Source organism: Pelodiscus sinensis, chromosome 6 (genome assembly GCF_052426305.1).
Source record: "Pelodiscus sinensis isolate ZL-2025 chromosome 6, ASM5242630v1, whole genome shotgun sequence".
In the NCBI taxonomy this organism is placed as follows: Eukaryota; Metazoa; Chordata; order Testudines; family Trionychidae; genus Pelodiscus; species Pelodiscus sinensis.
The window spans coordinates 59820651-59845771 of record NC_143057.1 but is presented as its reverse complement, the minus strand read 5'-3'; the positions used below and the strand labels follow the sequence as shown (position 1 = coordinate 59845771).

The window sequence follows — 25121 nt, the reverse complement described above, 5'->3', positions numbered from 1 at the left end:
CCTACAGTCCCCAAGTCAGCTGCTGCTGAAACTGATCAGCAGCTGATTCCAGGAAGCCCGGGGCAGAGCAACTCTGCCTCGGGCTTCCTGTAGTCAGCACTGGTTAGTTTCAGCAGCGGCTAAATCAGGACCAGAGCAGCTGGGGTGCTGCTGGGTTGGTCCAGTAGCGCCCAGAGCGGCGCTACGGGACCAACCGGCAGCGCCCCAGCTGCTCTGCCACAGGCGTCCGGAGTCTGCTGGGGGGGGGGGGGCGTAGTCTGCTGGGGGGGGGGGCGTACTAGCTGCGCCCCCCCCCCCCCGCCCCAGCAGACCAGGAAGACGCGGGCGGCAGACCGAGACGCACTGCGGTCCCGCCGCCTGGGTCCTCCGCGGCTTTGCTGGAGACCAGCAGACCATGGAGACGGGGAGCAAAGCCTCTGAGGACACCGGCAGCGGGACAGCCGCGGGGCGTCTGAGCTGTCCCGCTGCCGGCTTTCCCTGCGGCTTTGCAAAGCCGCGGGGAAGCCGGCAGCGGAGCAGCCCAGGCGTGCCTGGGCTGCCTCACTGCCCGAGCCCCCCTGCCGCTTTGCAAAGCCGCGGGGGGGGGGGGGGGGGCGCTCGGGCAGCGGGGCAACCCAGGCGCGCCTGGGCTGCTCCGCTGCCGGCTTCCCCGAGGCTTTGCAAAGCCGCGGGGGGAGGGGAGGGCGCTCGGGCAGCTTTTTTGCTCCGCGTCTTCCTGGTCTGCAGACCAGGGAGACGCGGAGCAGCTTTTCTCGCCCGGAGTACACGGGTGGCGGGACCGCGAGGTCCCGCCGCCCGTGTACTCCGGGGCAACCCCGTTCGTAACTGCGGATCCGACATAAGTCGGATCCGCGTAAGTCGGGGACTGCCTGTACTGTGTGAGCGGTTCTGTGAAAATTTTGTATTTTGGACACTGACTCCAGTTTTCATGTTTTATTTACATTTTTTGTATGTTCCTAGAGTTCCAGTTTTAAAATCATCTGAATAAATGAATGAATGAATGAATACAGCAATATCATATCTAAATGAAAGTAATTTATTTTTCTCTTCTTTTAAAAGAAATATCTGTTAAGAAGAATGTTGCCGATATACCATTATTATGCAAATATTATTCGTCAAAATTTTAGTGCTTTGGCAGATGAGTTTGATCAGTAAGTATTTTTAATATAATTTGAAGTTATTTGATTTGATAAGGACTATATTGCAAACTCCCTGGATTGGGACCCCTCAAGTCCCTCGGGCGCTGAACCAGGGAGGTCCAGCCTGTAATACAGTACTATAAATGTGCATGATATGGGAATTTTAAAATGAAATAGCAGCAAGATGAGCTGACTCTGTTTTCAGAATTGGGGTTTTTTGGTAAATTTAATACTAAAGAATGATAGTGATTTAACAGCCCTGTAGCATTGTAAATCTCTAATTTGTTCATAGAACTTTTGCATCAGGTCAAGAAGGTCCTTCTACTTCTTTGTGCCTCAAACCTGACCAGACCACTTTTAAAGATCAGTGTGTAGTTCAGTTTGCAAGGCCAGTCAACTGTAACATCTCTGCTGAGACATGACTGTTAGGCTACGTCTACACTGGCGCGATCTTGCGCAAAAACTCTTTTGTGGAAGAGTTCTTCTGGAAGAGTCTTTGCAGAAGAGAGCGTCTATACTGGCATGTGCTTTTGCGCTAGAGATGTTCTTGTGTGCAAGAGCATCCATGCCAGTTCAGACACTCTCTTGCGCAAGAAAGTTCTGATGGCCATTTTAACCATAGGGCTTTCTTGCGCAAGAAATTCATGTTGCCTGTCTACACTGGCCTTTTCTGGAAGAGCTCTTGTGCAAGAGGGCTTATTCCTGAGCGGAAGCATCAGAGTTCTCATGCAAGAAGCCCTGATTTTATACATTAGAACGTCAGTTTACTTGTGCAAGAACACACGGCCAGTGTAGACAGGGAGCAAGTTTTTGCTCAAGAGCGGCCATTTTTGCATGAGATTGCGCCAGTGTAGACACAGCCTTATGGTGATAGAGATCAGCTCTCACAGTGGCAAGTGGCATATGTATACATGGTATGACAAGGTCAGGCCAGAGGACTACTAGGCTATGTCTACACTGGCACGATCTTGCGCCAGAGCTATGCAAATGAGGCTAAGTGTAGAATATTGCCGAGCCTCCTTTGCATATATGAGCTGTCTACACTACCCCTTCTTGCACAAGAAAAACCCTCTTGCATAATGCTGTTATTCCTGAAAATAATCAGAATAGCGGCATTGCGCAAGAGGGTTTTTCTTGCGCAAGAAGGGGCAGTGTAGATAGCTCCTTCTTGCGCAAGAGCCTCTTCCGCAAAATGGTGGCTCATATATGCAAATGAAGCTCCATGCTTAGCGATATTCCATGCTTAGCCTCATTTGCATAGCTCTGGTGCAAGATTACGCCAGTGTAGACATAGCCCTACAGAATGGGGAAAAGGGAGTCCATAAAAGCTAAAAAGCCAGCTAATTAGGGGCGGAGGGCTTCAGGGCAATTAGGAGCAGCTGGCAGGGAGCTGGCCCAGCAGATTGGGGCCAGCTGACTCCACTTTAGGCCTGTCAGAGACCTGCTGGAGGCCTTTAAAAGTCTTCCCAATGGGAGAATAAAATAAAAAAAAGAGACAGACACTGCTATAGCAGTTCTAGAGCTAGAAACAGCAGGGGAGGGAGTCCCAGAAGTAATGACTGGGATCCCTATCCCAGAAACCAGCTGCAACCCCCAACCTCTGGCAACAGGGAAAGGCTGCTGCCCAGGGAAAAAGGGACTCTTGCCACAATAGACAGATAGGTTTGTGGTGGGACTAGAGTACATTTAAACATTTCTGTACCATAACTGCTGTTTGGTTATATCTTTATTATTTTATTTGCTGTTTCCTGAGATACATCATGGCTGTGTCTAGACTGGCGAGTTTTTCCGGAAAATCAGCCGCTTTTCCGGAAAGACTTGCCAGCTGTCTACACTGGCCGCTTGAATTTCTGCAAAAGCACTGATTTCCTACTGTAAGAAATCAATGCTTTTTGCGGAAATACTATGCTGCTCCCCTTCGGGCAAAAGTCCCTTTGGGCAAAACTTTTGCGCAAAAGGGCCAGTGTAGACAGCTGAGATTTGTTTTGCGCAAAAAATCCCTGATTGCGAAAATGGTGATCGGGGCTTTTTTGCGTAAAAGCGCGTCTATATTGGCCACGGACGCTTTTCCGCAAAAAGTGCTTTTGCGGAAAAGCGTCCATGCCAATCTAGACACGTTTTTCCGAAAATGCTTTTAACGGAAAACTTTTCCGTTAAAAGCATTTCCGGAAAATCATGCCATTTGATAAAATCAAGTTACAGTTAAAAATTATTCACTGGTATAATGGAAAATGTGTCTCTCTTTCTTTATTCCCCTTCAAGAATATATTTGGAAAAACTTATCAATACAGCATGTTGGCTGGGTCTCCAAGACTGCTTAAACCTATCTTCTGAACTTTACACTAAGTGGATGGAGAACCCTGACAATGAGTAAGAATTAACTATAATATTATAGATGTGTTTATGTAGGATTTAAATCAAATAGGCCATTTGAAGGGGGGAGGGATAAGCTCAGTGTTTGAGCATTAGCTTGCTAAACCCAAAGTTGAGTTCAATCATTGAGGAGGCCATTTAGGGATCTGGGGCAAATCTGTCAGGGATGGTACTTAGTCCTGTCATAAGGGCAGGGGACTGAACCTGATGACCTTGCAAGGTCCCTTCCAGTTCTATGAGAGAGGTACATCTCCATATATTAATATTACATGGGGCAGGTAGTGTAGGGAGACTCCTTGTGCACTTTTTTCCTATACAAATTGGTAAGACCTAAATTGTAAAAACCTAAACTTGACTTTCATGAAGGATGAAGATTGTCTGTTCTGGAAACTGTTTAAGCACCAGACAGTATTGCCTCAATACTCACCTGTGAATATTGTCTGCATGAGCTGAGCCAAACATTGCCAGTTGTGGTGGTGGCGGTTTGTGACACAGGCACTTGCCCATACCAAAACAATTCATATGTGCTACTTAACAATTAACAGTTTTCTGCTATTACTGACCTAGGATCTGATTGGGCAAAGGGTTATCCTAAATTGGAGTCATCACATTGATTTTAATGGCTCTCTAAGAAGGTGTGTAAGCAGCATATGGTTACTGTCTGCAGGCAAAATTGTAATAAGCAGTGTAGAACTTCCATTCTGCCATGACATCCATTCCCTTCTACAACGTTACGGTTGAGAATATAAATGAATAAAAGGCAAGGAATTAAAAAAGAGGGTTTCCACAGGGACATTAACCCCGTTACACTGCATAAGGTACAATATGACTTTCATGGCTTCAGCAGTAATGTAAACTGTTACATATGGCATCGTGGGAAATTTTACAATTGCAGATGGCATTGCTGTGCGGGGAAACTTGACAGTTACAATGTTTTATTTTTAGTAGGTTTTTATTAAGACTGTAGATAATGTTAAAGAAATAAATCTATAGTTAGAACATACCCAGAAGCAACCTAAATGGATTTCACAAATGGAAATAAAAAACGAATGTTGAACTTTTATGTAATTAAATATCTCCTATATTTGTCAACAAAAGCATGTTAGAATTTTCCATTGCAGAAAAGCCCACATGGCATATGTTAATTCTCACTTCTCTTTCCTTCTCTCTTTTCTTATTTTTCTATACAATTGTGATAGTTTTGGCACTGGTGAGTCTGTGTTCTGTTTATTATCACTTTTATATTTGTATTTTATCTGTTCTAGTATAGTTACGAAATGTGAACAAAAATGTTGGCTATTTGAATATATGTTCCTACAAATCAGTGGCTAAGTCAGCTGAGCCTATAATATTTATACTAAAGTTCAGGGGAGGGAGCTAGGGTTAGGGTTAGGGTTAGGGTCAGCTTTCTAATGACTAACCACAAAACATTTATTTTAAAAGTAAACTGAAAAGCTTTAAAACGTTAAACACTATTTTGTATCCAAAATTGAATATTCTTATTGTATAATGACAGTTTCAAGTACTTCAATTAAGGATGCAAGATTTTCTTCATTCTTTTTCCAGTTCCTAATTAAGGCTGATTTTGGCACAGACATTTTTACTACATTTCACACCAGAGGGCTACGTCTACACTGACAGCTTCTTGCACAAGAACTGTTTTGTGGAAGAGTTCTTGTGCAAAAAGTCTTCCACAAGAGCACGTCTACACTGGCATGTGCTTTTCCGCAAGAGATGTGCTTTTGCGCAAGAGCATCCATGGCAGTGTGGTTGCTCTCTTGCACAAGAAAGCTCTGATGGCCATTTTAACTATAGGGGCTTCTTGTGTAAGAAATTCATGTTGCCTGTCTACACTGCCCTCTTGTGGAAGATGAAGCAAAATGCAGGACAATGTAGCACTTTAAAGACTAACAAGATGGTTTATTAGATGATGACTCTTGTGGAAGAGTTCTTGCTCTTAAGTAGCAAAAGCAGCTATTGTCTACTGTATAGCTGAGAGTTTGTCTTGTCAAAAACTCCTAAACGGTAAGAGCTAAGACTGTCAGATTCGGTAAACCGATTCATTTTATTATAACTTGAAACAAGGTGGGGTTGGTTGTGTCAGGAAAATGGGATGTGACTGGAATGGGACTGTTTCTCATAAAACCATTCAAAAAAGAGACACTTGCCACACGAGTGAAAGGGGTTGGTTGGTGGATGCTGTCTCTTTTCATTGACTGCTCTGACCCTGAGTACCTCACCTCCAGGCCCCATTAGAGTGGGAGGTGAGTGCTGAAGCTTCTTCCCCACCCCCATTCATATAGGAATATTGTTGGCTGTTCCCCTTCTTTAGGAATTGAGGGGGAAGTGCACTGTTTGCTGCATTCCTCTTGGCTGGGGAACACAGGAGGTAGATGAACCTGGACTTGTTCCAGCTGGGGGACATGTACTCCTCCCACAGCTGTGCCTGCTGGAGCTGCAGTGGCTATGTAGAGACTTGGCTTCATGCTGGCTATCATTAGAAAGGGCTGGGTTAGTCCTCTCTCCCTGGGGCAGCCTACATACTGAACCCTCATTCTTAGCCTCACTCCAGAGAAATAATTTAAATGAAGCATGCACATTTTCATTTTATTTTTCCAAAAAACAAATTAATTGAGATAAGAAACACTGGGTAAATCTTCTAGTTATTAAAGGTGAGACTAAGGGTTGAGGGTACATTTCCGAGTGAGACCACCTTACTATCAACCTACAATGGAACTCCCAGTCTCTGGGTTGAGCCTGCCTCCCATTTCAGACATTGTGATCTGGTGCACTGGCTTACAACGCTATTCAGACTTGGCCCTTCTATAGCTGAAGACAAGAATTGGATAGGTCAAACCTAGCGGCACTGAAACCCATACATCAGGTCACAATGTCACTCAGCTAGAAGTGAGGGCGGTAATCAAATCTGTTTTAATAGCAATTGCTAAAATTTCACAGGCTTTATTCAAATTAATTATTTCTATCATCAGTATGACAGAATCTATTTCTTATTACTGTTTTATAAATATTCATCTTCCAGTCTGAAACTTTCCATGCATAGTCTTAAGTTCAAAATCACATTTTTTTAAAAACCTGAATTTCTATTTTTGAGTAAGGTAAAGTAAAAATATACTTGCTCTGATGTCATAATGAATAAGATCTTTTTTTGCACAGTTAACTTACAGGACATCTAGTTTTTAAAACTTTACATGTGGCCAGTCCTGAGTAAGGAATGGCTGTCATCTGCATTTGAGAAACAAGTGATATAATGAATCTATAAGTGAAGATTTAGATATGTTCACCATTAAATTTTAAGGAGGAAAAAATAGCACCCTGACTCCCTCCCTGATTCCACATCCCAGCCCTGTGGCCCATGCCTACATCCTAACTCCTGCCCAAACCCTGCATCCCTTCCCCAACCTCTTACCTTTAGTCCTCTTCATAGGTGGCCAGTCTTCAGTAAGGAATGGTTGTACCTCCCAATAGATGTTAATCAATCTGGAGTTAAAAATCCATTGGTTGAAATTTAGGGAGTCTCCTTGCCCCCTTTATTTGCTCTCTTTAAAATTTACTAACACCCTTGAATCACTTATAGCTTCATAATAGCACTTGTTTCTCAAATACCCCAGATGACAGCCATTCTTTACCGAGGACTGACCACATATGAAGTGTTAAAGACCAGCAGTCTTGTGAGTTAACTTGGTGCAAAGAAAGAAAGGTCTTATTCATTATAATACAATTCTATCGTGTCTAAAGTTGGTTGCCTGCCCCCTTGTTTCTCCTCAGATATTTTCCTGTCCATAGTGTTTCTTTTTTCCATTTAGTCCTATTCCTTTAGAACAAGGAATGAAATAAAAAAAAGCATATGCTAGTTTTAATGGTAAGTAATTTAACACAAAGACATTAGGAAATTAAAATGTTCAGAGTCTTATAGAAGTGGGCTCCTTCCTGACATAGGGAATCAACCAAAAATCCAGTTGATTCGAAGTGCTGGTAAAGTGCATAGAGATCCTCATATGTATTAAATATTTCACTAGAATAGTTGATATTGCTAACACCAAAAAGACTTGACACTCTGTGCTGTTTTAGTGATACTTTTGACTGTTGCAGAAGAAACAAATATTTTCACTCTTCTCTCAGCATGTAAAATGTAGCAGTAGGTGAGCCTGAAGGTGTTTAGGATTTGGGTTTTGTTGCAAAATTCATCATCAAAAAATGAAAGTGTGAGTAGAGGGAAAGAATCTGCTGTGTAGATAGGTGACCATTCTCTTTCCTCATCTTGCTTTCTTGAACCATACAGCTCTTTCCTTGAGGTTGATTGTGCTTTCTGATCACCTCCATTGTGGGGATAGGCTTCCAGAAGGCTTTTCTGAGGTGGTGTTTTCATGCAAATATGTGACATCACTTGACATAAGGATTATTTTGGTGAATATGAACTGTTTGCCCAATCATATTTAAAAAGCCATTCAGTTCACCTTCAAGCATCTCTGTTGTGGTATTGTTTGAACAATAAATCTAAAAGCGCTGTCCTCAAATCTGGTTGCTTTTCAGATTTTTGTTCTGTTGAGTGATCTTTTGTGATTATTTTAAATTGTAATTGGTGAATGTTATAATTTTCTGCCATAATTTAGCTACTTGTTTTCATTTGAGAGCAATATGGTATCAATTTACTGTTTTATTTTACAGGATTCCTCTCACTATTAAAAGAACTATCTGTTGTTATGGTGTTGCAATGGGAAGTGAGAGAGAATGGGAGTTTGCATGGAAGATGTATAATCATAATAATTCCACAGAACTAGATAAGAACATAATGCTCTCTGCCCTGAGATGCACCAGAGAGTCATGGTTGCTTCGAAGGTGACTTTGGTCAAATTATATTTTTAATGCATTTAATAGTAAATCAAGAATTTCTCACATCAAGGGCAAAAATAGATGTTAATTCCACAATTCCTAGTCTTAAAAATGGTTTTATAAACACTGCATCACTGAGTCCATAATCCCCATAATTACTATTTCTCAATGGCGTCAAAAAAATCTGTGCAGCTTCTCATTAAAATTATAGCGAGGCTGGATTCTGTGATCTGTTATGTCCATTTTGCACCACTAAGAAGTACAAGGTAGACATGCAAGCAGAGCCTCTCCCTTTTATTAGCGTAAACTTCATTGGTATAAAGCAGTGGTCCCCAACCTTTATGGGCTCCCGGGCGCCCAGGGGCGGGGCCACTCACGCGCCGGGCGCCCGGGGGCGGGGCCGCGCATCCTGGGGCACGCCAGGGCCGGGGACGCCCAAGCCCCTTGTGCCGTGGGCCCGGGGCTGGCGCCGCCGCCCGAGCTACGCGCTTGGGTCCGGCACCGGCGCCGCGCGCCCGCATGTGCCCCGGGGCTGGGGCCGCCCGAGCGCCACGCACCAGGCGCCAGTGCGTGTCACGCGCCTGGGGCCGGCGCCTCCAGTGCGCCGCGCGCCGGGGGGGCGGGGCCAGCCCGGGTTGTCGGCGGGCACCGCGTTGGGGACCACTGGTATAAAGCTTGCAGAGGCTGTATAGCTACCTCCTGTGGCAGCTACTCCTCTGGCAAAGGGGCATGTCAGGAGATGGAGGGGTATATTGTAGGAGAGGGTAGAGTGGGAACAGAAAAGACATGATAGAACAGAGCACTCATGGGCTGCTGTTCCACTATTCTGTGGTCATTTAAGGACATTGACACTTTTATAGAGTTTGTCCTCACCAGCTCTAACCTGCTCAGGCAGCATGTGTTCTGGGTGCTTCCCCTGCCTCCCTGGTGTCCCTCTCCTTCCTGAAACACAAGACAGGACTATGCAGCACTTTAAAGACTAACAAGATGGTTTATTAGGTGATGAGCTTTTATGGGCCAGACCCACTTCTTTAGATCAAATAGTGGAAGAAAATTGGTACGACCATATATACCAAAGGGATACAATCAAAAAGACAAATCTGATTTTAGAACAGAGAGGAGATGGGGGAGAAGGGGGCGGAGAGGGGGGTTAATGTCTATGAGGTAATGATATTAGAGGTGATAATTGGGGAAGCTATCTTTGTAATGGGTGAGATAATTAGCATCTTTGTTAAGGCCCATTCGTAAAATGTCAAATTTAAACATGACAGTTCAGAGGCTTCTCTTTGAAATCTTGTGTTAAAGCCTCTTTGAAGCAGGTTGCAGGTAGTCAGGTCATTGAGACAATGCCCAGGCTGATTGAAATGGCAAGAAACTGTTTTTTCTTTGTGAAACTGTCTGTTTTATGTGTATTGATTCTTTGGCAAAGTGTCTGATGCACGGACACTGTTGGCACATGATGGCATAAGTTATATTTCTGGAGGAGCAGGAATACGTGTTCTTGATCTTGTAACTGACATGGTTAGGCCCAATGATGGTGTCAGCAGAGTACAGGCAGTCCCCGGGTTACGTACAAGATAGGGACTGTAGGTTTGTTCTTAAGTTGAATCTGTATGTAAGTCGGAACTGGCGTCAGCCGCTGCTGAAACTGATCAGTTTCAACCGCGGCTGAATCTGGATGCCAGTTCTGACTTACATATAGATTCAACTTAAGAAACCCAGGCGTCCCCAAGTCAGCTGCTGCTGAAACTGATCAGCAGCTGATTCCAGGAAGCCTGGGGCAGAGCTACTCAGCCTCGGACTTCCTGTAGTCAGCCGCTGGTCAGTTTCAGCAGCGGCTGACTTGGGGATGCCTGTGGCAGAGCAGCCGGGGTGCTGCTGGGTTGCTCCAGTAGCGCGGCTCCTCGGCGCTACTGGAGCAACCCAGCAGCACCCCAGCTGCTCTGCCCCAGGCGTCCTGATTCAGCCGCTGCTGAAACTGACCAGCAGCGGCTGAATCAGGACGCCTGGGGCAGAGCAGCTGGGGTGCTGCCAGGTTGGTCTGGAGCGGTGCTGCGGGACCAACCCGGCAGCCCCCAGCTGCTCTACCCCAGGGGTAGGCAAAAAAAGCCTGGTCTGCTGGGGGGGGGCACTAGCTGAACCCTCCCCCCCCCCCCAGCAGACCAGGGGGACAGGAGCAAATCCGCGGAGCACGCCCGCAGCGGGACAGCCCAAGCGCGCCCGGGCTGTCCCACTGCGGGCATGCTCCACGGCTTTGCTCCTGTCCCCGTGGTCTGCTGGGGGGGTCCAGCAAAGCCACTGGACACCCCCAGCAGACCAGGGACACCAGAGCAAAGCCGCCGCTAGGGAGACCGGGAGAAGCTTTTCTCGCCCCGGAGGACGCGGGTGGCGACCTTACTACCTGCATCCTGCTTCAACGAGGCTTTAACACAAGATTTCAAAGAAGCCTCTGAACTGTCATGTTTAAATTTGACATTTTACAAATGGGCCTTAACAAAGATGCTAATTATTTCACCCATTACAAAGATAGCTTCCCCAATTATCACCTCATAGACATTAACATCCCTGGCTCATCCCCCCTCTGTTCTAAAATCTGATTTGTCTATTTTATATGTGTTCATTTTTTTGATTGTATCCCTTTGGTATATATGGTCATGCCAATTTTCTTCCATAATTTGATCTGAGGAAGTGGGTCTGGCCCACAAAAGCTCATCACCTAAAACTATCTTGTTAGTCTTTAAGGTGCTGCATAGTCCTGTCTTTTGTTTCAACAAAACCAGACTAACACAGCTACATCTCTACTCCTCTCCTTCCTGTATCTAAGGGTATGTCTATACTACCCCGCTAGTTCGAACTAGCGGAGTAATGTAGGCATACCGCAATTGCAAATGAAGCCCGGGATTTGAATTTCCCGGGCTTCATTTGCATAAGCGGGGCACCGCCATTTTTAAATCCCCGCTCGTTTGAACCCTGTGCCGCGTGTAGGCTTCCTAGTTTGAACTACCTAGTTCGTGCTGCGTGTAGCCGCGCGGCACGGGGTTCGAACGAGCGGGGATTTAAAAATGGCGGTGCCCTCTTATGCAAATGAAGCCCGGGAAATTCAAATCCCGGGCTTCATTTGCAATTGCGGTATGCCTACATTACTCCGCTAGTTCGAACTAGTGGGGTAGTGTAGACATACCCTTAGAGAGCAAGAAGCCAATGCATTTTTCGAAATGTCAGTCTACAAAGTCACTTAGAAGAATGTCAAAATGGGCCTTCTCTGTCTCTCAAACTAAACATTCTGCAATTAGAAATTAGTTAACAACCCTATCTGTGGCATGCATCCAGAGAAAATTCAGGTGACTTGCATCTGCCTTATGCATGTGGCAGCTACCAGTGGGCAGCCTCTGAGAACACAGTTGCTTTGGTAGCCATGTTGTCCTGGAGGGAGGGAAGCACTCCTTAAACTCAAGTGATTTCACAGAAATGCCACAGATCTACAGGATATCTTGACATTCCTCACTGTAGCATAAAAGCTACTCCCTCGCCGGAAGGGCAGATGACAACCATGCTCCTGACAGGATGAATCCATAGAATTTAAGATATTTTTTCATGGGGGAAAGGATAATTTGTCCCTAATATTTTCTGAGTAGTGTAAACATAAGGAACATGAATATGTCCTTATCCTGTGCAATGCTCTTTCTACACTGAGAATGTAAACCCAATAAGTAAGAGACAGTCAACATTTATATTTAACACGACCTTATAACATTCTGACAGCTCAAAAGGTCAATGTCTGTATATGTTCTAAACAGTTTTAATGTATTTTTCCAACAGATATTTGCAGTACTCCCTTAACAATTCATTTTCGAATACCACAGTCATAATCATTTCAAATGTAGCCGCTACTGCAATTGGCCACCGCATTGCATGGGAATTTGTAACAGAAAACTGGCTACTTTTAAATGAAAGGTATGGCAAGTAATCAAATGGTGTCATTCATCTTTATTTCTGTAGCTGTTTTTCTGATTCTCTTCTGTACCTTAAGTTTGAGTTGTAGAGCACTATTGCAGATGTTCCACTTCAGAGGCACCAGCATTTCCATTGTGGTTTAAATGACTTCTATATACAAAGGCTAGAATGATCAGAGACTCAGCTTCAGTTAAGGCACCAAAATAAGTGGTTGTGTTTTTAAAGAGCCCAACAGAAGTGGTGGGAGGCTCAGAGCCAGACACCTCCACCCTCAGCCCACTCCTGCACCCTACCTCTCACCCAGACTTCCCACTCTCAGTCCATTCCTGCACCTGTAAGTTACACTGGGTGCCTTACCAACCTTCCACCCAAACCCCCCACCTCCAGACTGCTCCTGTACCCTACCTTGCACCCCTGCCTCCTGCACCCATTTTGTCATCATGGGTGGTTGGCTGGTGGTCCTTAGATAGGTTTGTATTGATCAGGTAGGCCATGTGCCAAAAAGTTTGAGAACCACTGCCATAGAGAAATATTTTACAGGAGAATTACTTATAAACTACACTGTTCATTCTGCATAAAAATCTGCCTCACTAATTTTTACTCAGAATATTTCTTTAAATAAGGATGGTGGAGGGAGAGAACACAAAGACTATTAAATTTCCGTTTAGACAATAATTTCAGGATAATAATAGATGGTATATTTACCAGCATAATCAAAATGCTTCTCTTGCATTATATTACTCTACAGAAATAGAATATTGCTGCAGCTATTGAAAAGTATGGAAAATTTTGTCAATACAGATTTACAAATCCAAGAGGTAAGTCTCTTATATACCATCGGCTAAATAGCAGTGTGGATGTTGTGATTTCAGTGGAGACCAGAGCTAGCCTTCTGAGCTCAGACCCACAGGCTCCAAGCTTCAATATCTATTTTGCTATTTTTTTTTAGAGCACTAACTCAACCTAAGTGTATCTACATACTGAGGGGCTTGCTCCCACATGCAATGTGGACAAACCCTTAAAGTTCTGGTTCCAGCCTGGGGGAAATTTCCCCCCAGAACAAACACTGCGAAGATGGCCGGAAAGCTGTTTTTTCTTCCGAGTGATTGCTCATGTCCATTCCATGTAGGTGCATGCACATGCATCATCGGAAATTTTTTCCCTTAGCAATACCCATTGGGCCAGCAGGGGAGCCCCCTGGAGCTAATATATACCTCTGCTGGCCCTCCATCTCCTCAGTTCCTTCTTACTGCTTGTAGATCCTGCCTCTGCAAGCACTTCTTAGCAGTTCTTCTTGCTGTTTTAGTAGTTCATTGTTCTTATCTAGGTTTTTAGTAGCTGTTAAGCATTGTATTTAGTGTTACTTAAGCACCCAGGCATGGGGCTAGCTTCACTTTCCCTGTGCGTTCGGCAGGGCATGTCCGGGCCTCAAGGCTTCAAGCCCTGCAAGAAGTGCTAGAAGCCTATGTGCTGCAGGGACCCTCATGCAGCCTGCCTTAAGTGCCTTGCAGAGGCCCACTTGTCTGAGGCCTGTTAGATCTGCAAGGCCTTTAAGCTGCCTACCAAGTGGGAAAGGGAGTCTCGCTTGAAGATTATCATGATGGAGGCAGCCTTACTCCAGACACCGGCATCTGATCCGGCACTGGCAACCCAGAGCACACTGGCTTTGGTGCGGGAAGCACCCAGCCACTCGCGTGCCTCCCTAGCACCACACAGGCCTCGGCACCGGACGCAGTCCCCAGTGTCCCAGAAGAAGCAGGGGCAGGTATCCCTTGAGGCATGTGCCCTCAAGTAGGGCACACAGCACCGATGGGCATGGCACCCAGACCAGAATGCTCAGATTGGCACCACTCTAGTCTGCGCCGACACATCAGCCTGGTGGGGATCTTCCTGGAGCCTTCCACTCCAGATACCTTTGAGGCAGCAAGATATTTGATGAAGTTAACCTCTTCCCTGACCTCGGCACCAGACCTGGCCACAGAGTGAGGATCTTGACGGCACCACCCTGAGGCCTTGGTACCTCGTGCCCCAGCTCTGGAAGCAAGAGGGCCCCATGGCCCTGCCCCGATGCCAGTAGCCTCGACCCTAGTCCTGGGTGTGGCACTGCCTCTATCCTCAGCACCAGCAGTAGCCCCACCCTTTCCCATGCACCAACACTGGAGTCAGCACTGGCACAGGGACCAGCACAGGGGCCTCAAGCAGCACCGACCACTATGCGATCAATGAATTCTCCAGGGAAGACATAGCTGTTGGTAGTGCAGTGCTGCAATCAATGATTCTGAACTCCAACCCCACCTGCCATGACGTAGCAGCTTGGAAGTCACCTGATTAGAATTGACGTGAACAAGCACTCCAAGAAGAAAAGACAGTTACCTGTTGTTCACGTCCATTCCAATACCTACCCTTCATCCCCACTGTCAGAGTAGCTGGCAAGAAGGAACTGAGAGAGGGTAGGGTTGACTGTGGTAGATATGCGTTGATATGCGTTGATACAGCAGCGCCACTCTAGGGGTCTCCACAGCTGACCCTACGGGAGCTGTTGGGGGGGAAGTTTCTGACACTCATGCACATGGCGCACATACACCTGATTGGAATGGACATGAATGACACATCTTGAAGAACACCAGTTACAAGAACAGGTAACTGTCTTTTACTATAACCTAGGCTATGTCTTCCCTGCAACAAAGCTGTGTGTGTGGTGGGAGGGGGGAGGGAGTTATAGTAGGATGACTTGCTCTTTAGCTAGCCCAGTGTAAAATCTTCCTTGATGCAAGGCACTTAAATGTTTACCATGAGGAACTAGGCAATGTCAGCACTACACCCCGTCTCTGGTGAATTTTGCCTAGTTTACCAACTAGTAAGACTACAGTGCCTTGTCTGCACTAGGATTTTATAGCAGAAGAGCTGACATGCATTAGTTATCCTGTAGTAAAATGACACCTCTTTTGGCAAGCCTATAAGTTACACTGGGTGCCTTACCAACCCACAGACTTTCCCAAGATCAGGTGAGTACCAAAGTGCTTTAAAGCCATCTTAGCTGTACAACACAGACTCTCACCCCAGAACTGTACTGTCTCTAAGGCTAGATCTACATGAGGGAAGAAAGTCAATCTGAGATATGCAGCTCTTCCTGCTTCTGTCTTTAAGTGACTCAGTTTTCAGCAGTGGTGGGCATTCCCATTCTGAAAATCATTCTCTTTAAGGTATCCCAATCTGAGCCCTCAAAAACTCTTTTCACTTTTGAACACTTAGGACACAGTATAAGAGCTTTGCAGAGCAAGCACCTTCCTAAGCTCACGTTTTAAGGTCAAATTCTGACTCCATTGAAGTCAAAGGCAAAACTCCCATTGAGTTCAGAGATATCAGGATTACGCCCTAAGGCTGTGTCTAGACTGGCAAGTTTTTCTTCAAAAGCAGCTGCTTTTGCGGAAAAACTTGCCAGCTGTCCACACTGCCCGCTTGAATTTCTGCAAGAATACTCACTTCCTACTGTCTGAAATCAGTGCTTCTTGCGGAAATACTACGCTGCTCCCATTTGGGCAAAAGGGCCAGTGTAGACAGCTCAGATTTGTTTTGCACAAAAAAGCCCCAATTGCAAAAATGGCGATCGGGGCTTTTTTGCGGAAAAGCGCGTCTAGATAGGCACGGACGCTTTTCCGCAAAAAGTGCTTTTGCGGAAAAGTGTCCGTGCCAATCTAGACGCTCTTTTCCGTAAATGCTTTTAACGGAAAAGTTTTCCGTTAAAAGCATTTGCGGAAAATCATGCCAGTTTAGACGTAGCCTAAATGTAAATTTAAACCCAAATCTAAAAAAACAAGCTCTTTTCTAGACATTTCTGTCTAAGACATCTGTAGAAAGTGCATTACATTTTTCCACTCAATGTATGCGGTAGACTAACTTTTATGTGGTTTTTTTTTTTTTTTTTTTAGTTGCAGCTTTTTTATAATACTACACTGCACGAGGATCTAAGGATTTCTGCTACTGAAATGTTGCAGTTTGCAAAGTTTACAAATAAGGAAAGGAGAAAAGTCATAGCCCGATTTGCTGATTGGTTACGAAAAAATATAGATGACTGACTTCTGAAATCTGTTTCTTACCTGTATTAGAATGTCTTGCTAGCATTTTAATTCTGTTTCATGATTTAATAAAGAATTTAAACATTTGATTTCTAAACCAAAGATTCTAGCCATGAAGCCAGGCTGACGTGATTCACAATGGAAGGAGAAAATTCTACAGAAAAGATGCAATACAACTATTTGCATATTGCATCTATCTTTTTTCCAATTGTCATGATGCTTGAAAGACTTATTCTTAAATAAAGTCAAGAAAAATCTACAGAAACATTGGAGGAATCAGCTGTATGGTTAAAACACAGGCCTGAGAATTAGAAGAGTTGGGTTTTATTCTCTGTTCTGCCTCTGGCTTGTGGTGTGACTTTAGGCAAGTCATTTGATCACACTGAGCATCAGTTTTTGTATTTCTGAAATAAGAATAGGAAATAATACTTAATTTAAAGCAGTGTTATGGAATTTAAATTCATGAATGTTTGTGAAATGCTTTTTGGTCCTCAGAGGGAAAGCACTACAGGAATCAAAAACTTATTACATATTGGGTGCTTTTTCAGCTACACTTAATTCTTCATTAAAGAATTTGTAGAAGTTTCGCTTTATTCCTGCCTATTATTAGGTATAATAGAGATGACCTATAGCCAAGTTAAACTGAGGCCATTAACTTTAAAGCAAGTATATTAGCTTTTTGGCTAAAATGTATTAGTTTGTGGGTTTAGCAAATATGAACTCCTCAGACCATACAGTTTGTTCATTTGCACAATACATACATTATGAAAAAATGAAGTTGCACCACCTTTCCAGTAGTCAGAGAAAGTATATTATATTACCCTAGGGAAACGCATTGAGGAAGTAACAGGCAATGTTATAAAGGAAATAAAGAGCACAAAACAGAGCAATATCTAGGATTTCAAAATCAGAGTTTCCAAACTGGAAAATTCTTCGTTGAGTTCTTACTGCATATACAAGGAAACTGACAGGCTTAGCTTCAATGAAGGCCTATGTCTAAACTTGGAGCTTGGGGTTCAGTTCCCAGCCTGAGTGTGTACCTGTTGGTCTTGGGTATATACTCAGGGTGGGTAGCTCCTCCCCCACGGCTGGGGCTACACTCTATTTTTAGTACACTAACTGGATCAGAACTAGTGCAGGAGTGTCTCCTGGAGCTGGGAATCAGACCCCCAGCTCAAAGATCCTTAATCCCCTCTGCACATCTCCAGTGGTACAAAGTGTAATTAAAACTGCTGTCAGGCAGTACTGGGAGAGTCTGTCAACAGTGCAGGGGGGGAAGGGGGGGGGGGGGGGGAGAGAGACATATTTACTGATGCAGCCTGCACTGTGCTAGCATAGGTGCTGGAACTAAGGGAGTGGGGAAGCTGCGACATCGCCTGGCTTGAAGTGGTTTCCATTATATATAGGGTTTCCAGTTTAGTTCAATAGGCCTCAGCATCCCTACTATAAAAATTGTTCTAGCCCTCCTGTATGCTAGACACATGCTGGTTTCCCCGGCACTCATTCCAGGATGGGGAGGGATTGGGAATGGTGTGCAATCTGTTACATTGATGATGAACAGCAAAGCAGCTTCTTTCTGGCGTGACTTAGGGATACTTCAGATGGATGCAGGGACTGATTTGGCCCCCAAGAGCCTGCATGATTGACATGAAATGGAAAGATAATGGCATGACATGTATACCACCATCTCCACAATCTCATTTCAGGATTTATATACCTAATTTACAACACTCACCATATCCAAACCATTGTCTTTCCTAGCAATTTGTAACCATTCTCCCCTTTTCTTGTTTACAGAAATGTTAGGTTTTTTACTGAATAAAATATTTAATTAAAATTATCAATGTGTAAATATTTACAAAACAATTGTAAATAAGAAAATATTTAAAAATCACTATTGATTACTTGTGTGCTTCTTTAATAACATATTCTTTATATCCTTACAGCAACAATATAGTGATTGATTTTCCTAGGATTTATACCTGAGTCTAAACAGCCGGAAGACTCTAAAGTATCTGGTGCCTAATGTTGACAGCCACTCAAAGAAAGGGAAGGCGAAACTTTTACCTCTTGGTTCTGCTTCTTCTTGCTTGAGCCTATGCCTAGAGACTATAAAGCTCTATTGGAAAAAGGTACGCAAATTGCAAAGCGTAATTTGTGTATCTTTTTCCACTTTTCTTCTGAAAGAGGCATTTCCAACTATTGGACCGTCTACACTGGGCCAAATGTTGGAGAAAATGCCTCTTTCAGAACATCTCTTCTTCCTTGTAGAATGAGATTTACAGGGTTGCTGAAAAAACGCATCTGCTTTTCTGAAATTTTTCTGGGAAAAGCAGTCTCTGCAGTCTAGACTTACCCTGAGAATAGATAGTCAAAAACATGTCTAAGAATGTATCCCTTTTCCAGCTAACTCTGTTTGAAATAACTGTAGAGGCACAATAGCAGGGAGAGAATTACTTATATTTGTTCAAAGATTAAAATAACAATATGGTCTCTCTAATACTAGCCCTGCCCTTTCAGCCTTCTGCCATAACCAATATCTTCTATGAAGCAAAGAGAAACCTAAATTACTGATTCCATTATGGACCCAGGCATGCTTACTTGCTCTTTATAGTTGTCCCAAACTCAACTTTTTGCATCTAGTCCATTTCTCAGATTTTACTGCAGTATTGTTTTACAAATGTAGACTACTAAGCTGCTGCTTTCTTCTCACTGTCTCAGGGTATGTCTACACTACAGCACTAATTCGAACTAACTTAATTCGAATTAGTTAATTCGAACTAAGCTAATTCGAACTCGTGCATCTAGACCTAAAAACTAGTTCTAATTAGTGTTTTGCTAATTTGAACTAGCATGTCCACATTGAGTGGACCCTGAACCGAAGTTAAGGCTGACCGGAACCAGTGCCGGCAGAGCATCAGGTTAGGACTTAGAGCGTGGAGCTGCTGCCTCAGGCTAGCTAAGGGCTGTGCTTAAAGAGACCCGACCCCCACCCCGGACAGACAGTTCTTAGAGTTCCCTGCTTGCTTGTCTACCTCAATGAGGGATAGCAAAGCAGTCCTGACTTGGAGTGCTCTGAGTGCCCACACTCGGCACATCACAACACTCGGCCATCAGCCCGGCTGCACTTGCCGCAGGCTGCCATCCGGGGGGTCAATCGAGGGGCTGCAGGAAAGCTTCCACCCCGAGGAGCCCACAGAGCCAACCCAGTCCTCCCCATCGGGGGCTCGTACCCCATTCCTCCCTCACCTCCTTCCACTTACCCCTCCCTTGCCCCCCTTCCTGATGTAAAAAATAAAGGATACGTGTGTTCAAAAATAGAAACTCTATTTAACAAAACGGGGGGGGGGGGGGGAATTAACCTCTGGGGAGACTAGGAAAAGGAGGTGGGAGAGGGGAAGAGAGAGGGTGGGAGAGGGGAGGGGGAAACCTGGGAGGAGGGAGCTGGAAGGGGGAAGCCAGGGGAAGAAGGAGGAGAGGAAGTATAAAACTATGGTACGCCATATCTTCAGTACTGTGTACGGATGTGGTCTCCTTATCTCAAAAGAGATGTTTTGGCCTTGGAAACGGTTCAGAAAAGGGAAACTAAAATGATTAGGGGTTTGGAACAGGTCCCATACGAAGAGAGGCTAAAAAGACTGGGACTTTTCAGCTTAGAAAAGAGGAGACTGAGTGGGGATATGATAGAGGTCTATAAAATCATGAGTGGTGTGGAGAGGGTGCATAAAGAAAAGTTCTTCATTAGTTCCCATAATAGAAGGACTAGAGGACACCAAATGAAATGAATGGGTAGCAAGCTTCAAACTAATAAAAGAAAGTTCTTCTTCACAAAGCAAATAGTCAACCTGTGGAACTCCTTGCCACAGGAGGCAATGAAGGCTAGAACTAGAACAGAGTTTAAAGAGAAGTTAGATAAATTCATGGAGGTTGTGTCCATGGAGTGCTATTAGCCAGGGGATAGAAATGGTGTCCCTGGCCTCTGTTTGTGGAAGTCTGGAGATGGATGGCATGAGACAAATGGCATGGTCATTGTCTTCGGTCCATCCCCTCCAGGGTACCTAGTGTTGGCCGCTGTCGGCAGACAGGCTACTGGGCTAGATGGACCTTTGGTCTGATCCAGTACGGCCATTCTTATGTTCTTATGTTGTAAGGTCAGGGCTCAGGGTTGGGGGTCTCACTGGACCACCTTGATTTTCATACAAACCTGCTCCTGGGTTTGCATGTGGCCTTTGGTGGCCAGGCTGGCAGCTATCCTGCCCTAGACAGCCACTTTCCTGTGCCTAGTGCGGAGGTTGTGGATGAGGTCCATGATCTCCGCACTAGACCAGGAGGGTGCCCGCCTCTTGTGGCCCCAGGCAGGCTCCTGGGAGCCGCCAGCCTGGTCTCAGGAAGAGGCGGAGGTCTGGGTGGCAGCGGGTGGCTGGCTCGTGCTGTGCCAGGTTCAGGGTCTGCTGGCTGGGTGCTGGCAGACTTGCACCTGGCACGGGCACCGTAGCCAGACCGTGCCCCTTTAAGGGCTCCGGGGCCGGGAGGGGGGCAGATGAGTTTCCCTGGTTGTGCCCAGAGTGGCCACCAGGGCAAGCTGGGAAGGGCTAGCCTCCCACTAGTTCAAATTAAGTGGCTACACAGCCCTTAATTCGAACTACTTAATTCGAACTAGGCATTAGTCCTCGTAGAATGAGGTTTACCTAGTTCGAATTAAGCGCTCTGCTAGTTTGAATTAAGTTCAAACTAGCGGTTTGCCTGTGTAGCCCCTATTAAAGTTAATTCAGACTAACGGCTGTTAGTTCGAATTAACTTTGTAGTGTAGACATACCCTCAGAGAGCAGTGGGGGGGGGGGAGGGGCGCAGAGTGAGCAAAACTGCTGTGGGTGTGGCTAAAGGGGAGATGTCCAGGGGAAGCAGGAACGAAGAGTTGAAGGCAGAAGTGATTGGGAGGAATTGCAAGGGGAGAGAAGCTCAGAAGAGGTGGGATATTAGGGAAGGGAGGTCAGAAGAGAGAAGCATGAGGAATAGGACCCAAAGGGAAGAGACTGCAGAAAAAAGGGGAGATGTAAGAGAATGGGATGAGGAGAATGGGACAAAGAACTATGAAAGAAAATGTGATGGGGTGTACAAACCCCACAATGGGCAATAAAGTATTAAGGTATTACCCTGGACACAGGTAGCTCTGCTTTGCTGCACCTGTAGAAAATGTACCAGCTGGAGGAGAAGTTAAAAGGCAGAAGAACAGCCCTCTTGGTGGAAGACTAGAGAAGAAAGTAGATCTGCAACTCCAGCAATGGAGAGCTAAAGGAAAGGCAGAATTTCCCCCCCTAATCCCTGCTCAAAGGCCCTTTTCTGAGAGAAGGGAGGCTGCTACAGAGTGTGCTACCCCACTGCTCCCTGTCATATGAATTCTGGGTTGTGTTAATTCCCCTTGTTTTGTTTGGACCACTGCGGTAGGAGAAAATGCTAAGCTTGATCTGGCCCAGAAGGGAGGACCACACCACATCACAGGAGGAAGTAGCTGCTGTCCCAACAGAAAGGAAGCTCCCATGTTGCCCAGTTGCTGGAAGGCCTCTTGTAGTGACTGGACTCCATTCACCTCATACCTCAGATTGGGACAGCTCCAACAAGGTGGTGGGAAGTGGCCCAGGGAAGACAGCCTTACCTGCCCCTGCTTGTCAATTCACTGATAGCCCTCAAAGGGCTCTGAGCTGGAGCCTGGTGGAACAGGGGGATCTGGGTTCCCCTATCAACCACTGTCACTGCCTTACTATATATTCTCCTATGCTAAAGAACCCATTACAGCACAGCATTATGGGATCACCAACCCCAAAGGTGCAAAGCTCCTGAGTCAGACCATGAGAAGAATGAGATGTGTTTTGTTTTTGTTTTTTATCTTTGATCACACCCTGTTCACCTCCACAACCTGTGTGGCTTTGTCCTCTGTTTAGAGAGGCAGTTGTCTAGCCCCTGTTTCAGGAACTCTCATCTGATGATGTGGAGCTTCTAGCTTCTTCCAAAACCCTAAAGCTACTTCTACACTGGCATGATTTTGTGCAAGAACTCTTTTGCGGAAGAGTTCTTGTGCAAAAACTCTGCCAGAAGAGAGCGTCTACATGGGCATGTGCCTTTGCTCAAGAGATGTGCTTTTGCACAAGAGCATCTACGCCAGTGTAGATGCTCTCTTGTGCAAGAAAGCTCTGATGGCCATTTTAACCATAGGGCTTTGTTGCGCAAGAAATTCACGTTGCCAGTCTACACTGGCCTCTTGCACAAGAACAGTTGCACAAGAGGGCTTATTCCTGAGCGGGAGCATCATAGTTCTTGCGCAAGAAGCACTGATTTCATACATTAGAATGTCAGTGTTCTTGCACAAGAACTTGCGGCCAGTGTAGACAGGCAGCAAGTTTTGGCGGAAAAGTGGCTGCTTTTGCACAAGGTCGCTCCAATGTAGACACAGCCTAATTAATTAATTCTGTATCTCTCACACACTTGCCCTTCCCCCAGCCCAGCAATTAATGTGTACCTTTCCAGCTCCCAAAGTTGTAGGGGGAGGTAGAAGTTATAGGCATCACAGTGTGAATGGAGCGACTGTAGGTAATGGAGTGTGTAAATGCTTATGTGTATCTTGTGTGTATTTGGAGAGGGCAGTAGGTATAGAAGGGGATGCTGAGTGGGGTGGGGTTGCTTATGCCTGAAGATTGGGGAAATTCAGTTTTTCACCACAGAAAGGCGGCAAGGAGTGTTAGCTTCCTTTTTATTTCTCACAGCACTTTGTTAAAGTGAGCAAGCTTCATAAAAATAGGTATCTATTATTCTGGCCTCCCACGAACATGGGTTTCTGGGTAGTTGCCTCTCCCTCACTATACCCAGCAGCAGCAGCAGGCAGCTCTATTATATAACATACTAATGATCTCCTCTCCCTGTTCTCAGCGCAAAGAGAGATGAACAGAGGAAACTCCAAGAAGAGAGAGATTTGGACTGGCTGAGAGTGTGTTAAGCAGGAGCTGCTTGGGATGCAGGTTGCAGAGGCAGATGGGGCAAGGCACTATGTATTTGTGTGTGCGTGGGCTGCAAGGACATAACGGGGTCAAATAGCTATTTGGAGTCTCTGGGCCAAAGAGCAGATGGTTGTAGATACAAGAAGGAAAAGTAGTGGAGGAGGAAAGAGGAGCAATTTTCTAAAGAAAAAAAAGAAGAAATGGGGTATTTGTAGAGAAAGGAACCTAAAAAGGGCAGAGAGTGAGATCAAGGCTTAGGGTAAGTGAGTCCAGGAAGAAAATCAGAAGCAGGCAGCTGAGGCCACTAAGAATGAAAGACTGCAGAAGGAAGAAGAGATCCAAAAAGGAAGCTGGGAGGAGTACGAGAGTGATTATGAGGAAAATAGAACTGTTAGTGATAGAAGAAGAGGGATCCACAGATGTGAGTCCTACCTATGCTATAATATGTACCATGCTTGCTATCCAGTTACAAATCAGTCATACCACTGTTATTAATCCCAAACAGCCCAGTGTTGCAGAGGATATGGGACCACATCCTGTCAATTAACCTTGTTGAAGTCTTGATATATTGCAGGTGTCACAAAAACTGCTAATTTGTTCTCACTTGTCCTTCACTTTGGGGTCAAATCTATTCCCCTATTCTGGAGGACAATTTTGTCCAATCATGGTTCATTAATAAACAACTTTTTAAGGTAATTCAAGCTTGTGCCAGTAAATATTTGATGGTGAGTGATGGTTATCAATATTTAATCTAAAATAGAAATTTAAACAAGTGAAAAAACTACTTTTTAATTAAATGTCCATTTAAAACAAAATTGCTTTCCTGGGTATTAATAAAATTAAATCAAAGATCTTTTTCTGCTTCCCACATATCTACTTCTAAGTATACCATCGCATAAATCCCAAATATATGCTCTGAATTATTTTAAAGTGCTTTCTGATTTCTTGTGAAATTCATTATTTAAGTATAAATGTGGGTGTTGAGAGGAAAGTGATGGGGGAGGAGATGCCAGTGCATGTGTGTGAAAGTGAGAAATGGTAGGAGTCAGAATAAGGAAGGAACTATCTTAACCATAATTTTCACCCAGCATCATATAAAGAATATCAGGCTGCTTCCTTACTCAAAATCTATTCCCTATCCCAAAGGAGTTTCTACCAAAATGATATTCAGAGAAATAGTTAAGTTCCATGCAAAAAATGTTATCTTTAAGAATATAAGAACGGCCATACTGGGTCAGACCAAAGGTCCATCCAGCTCAATATCATGTATCCTGACAGTGGCCAATATCAGATGCCCCAGAGGGAGGAAACACAACAGGTAATCCTCATGTGAGCGCTCTCCTGTCACCCGTTTCCACACAAAGGCTAGGGACACCATTCCTACCCATCCTGGCTAACAGCCATTGATGGACCTAGCCTCCATGAATTTATCTAGCTCTTTTTTGAACCCTGTTAAAGTCCTAGTCTTCACCACATTCTTTGGCAAGGAGTTCCACAGGTTGACTGCGCTGGGTGAAGAAAAACTTCCTTTTGTTTGTTTGAAACCTGCTGCCTATTAATTTCATTTGGTGATCCCTAGTTCTTATATTGTGGAAATAAGTAAATAACTTTTCCTTATTCACTTTTTCCACACCAGTCATGATTTTATAGACCTCTATCATATTCCCCCTTAGTCTCCTCTTTTCTAAGATGAAAAGTCCAAGTCTTTTTAATGTCTCTTCATATGGGACCTGTTCCAA

The 25121-nt window shown here is 44.8% G+C and overlaps 1 protein-coding gene across 1 annotated transcript in view; it reads left to right on the top strand.

Moving 5' to 3' along the window:
• LVRN (laeverin) overlaps positions 1–18287 on the top strand; it is a 72846-nt gene extending 54559 nt beyond the window's left edge. Inside the window, exons 15-20 of the mRNA XM_014579229.4 lie at positions 1060–1151; positions 3402–3509; positions 8199–8369; positions 12183–12317; positions 13066–13135; positions 16247–18287. Of these exons, the coding sequence (XP_014434715.2) occupies positions 1060–1151; positions 3402–3509; positions 8199–8369; positions 12183–12317; positions 13066–13135; positions 16247–16393 (723 nt within the window). The 3' untranslated portion in view covers positions 16394–18287. The remainder of the gene's footprint in view (positions 1–1059; positions 1152–3401; positions 3510–8198; positions 8370–12182; positions 12318–13065; positions 13136–16246) is intronic.
• Positions 18288–25121: the final 6834 nt, after the last annotated feature.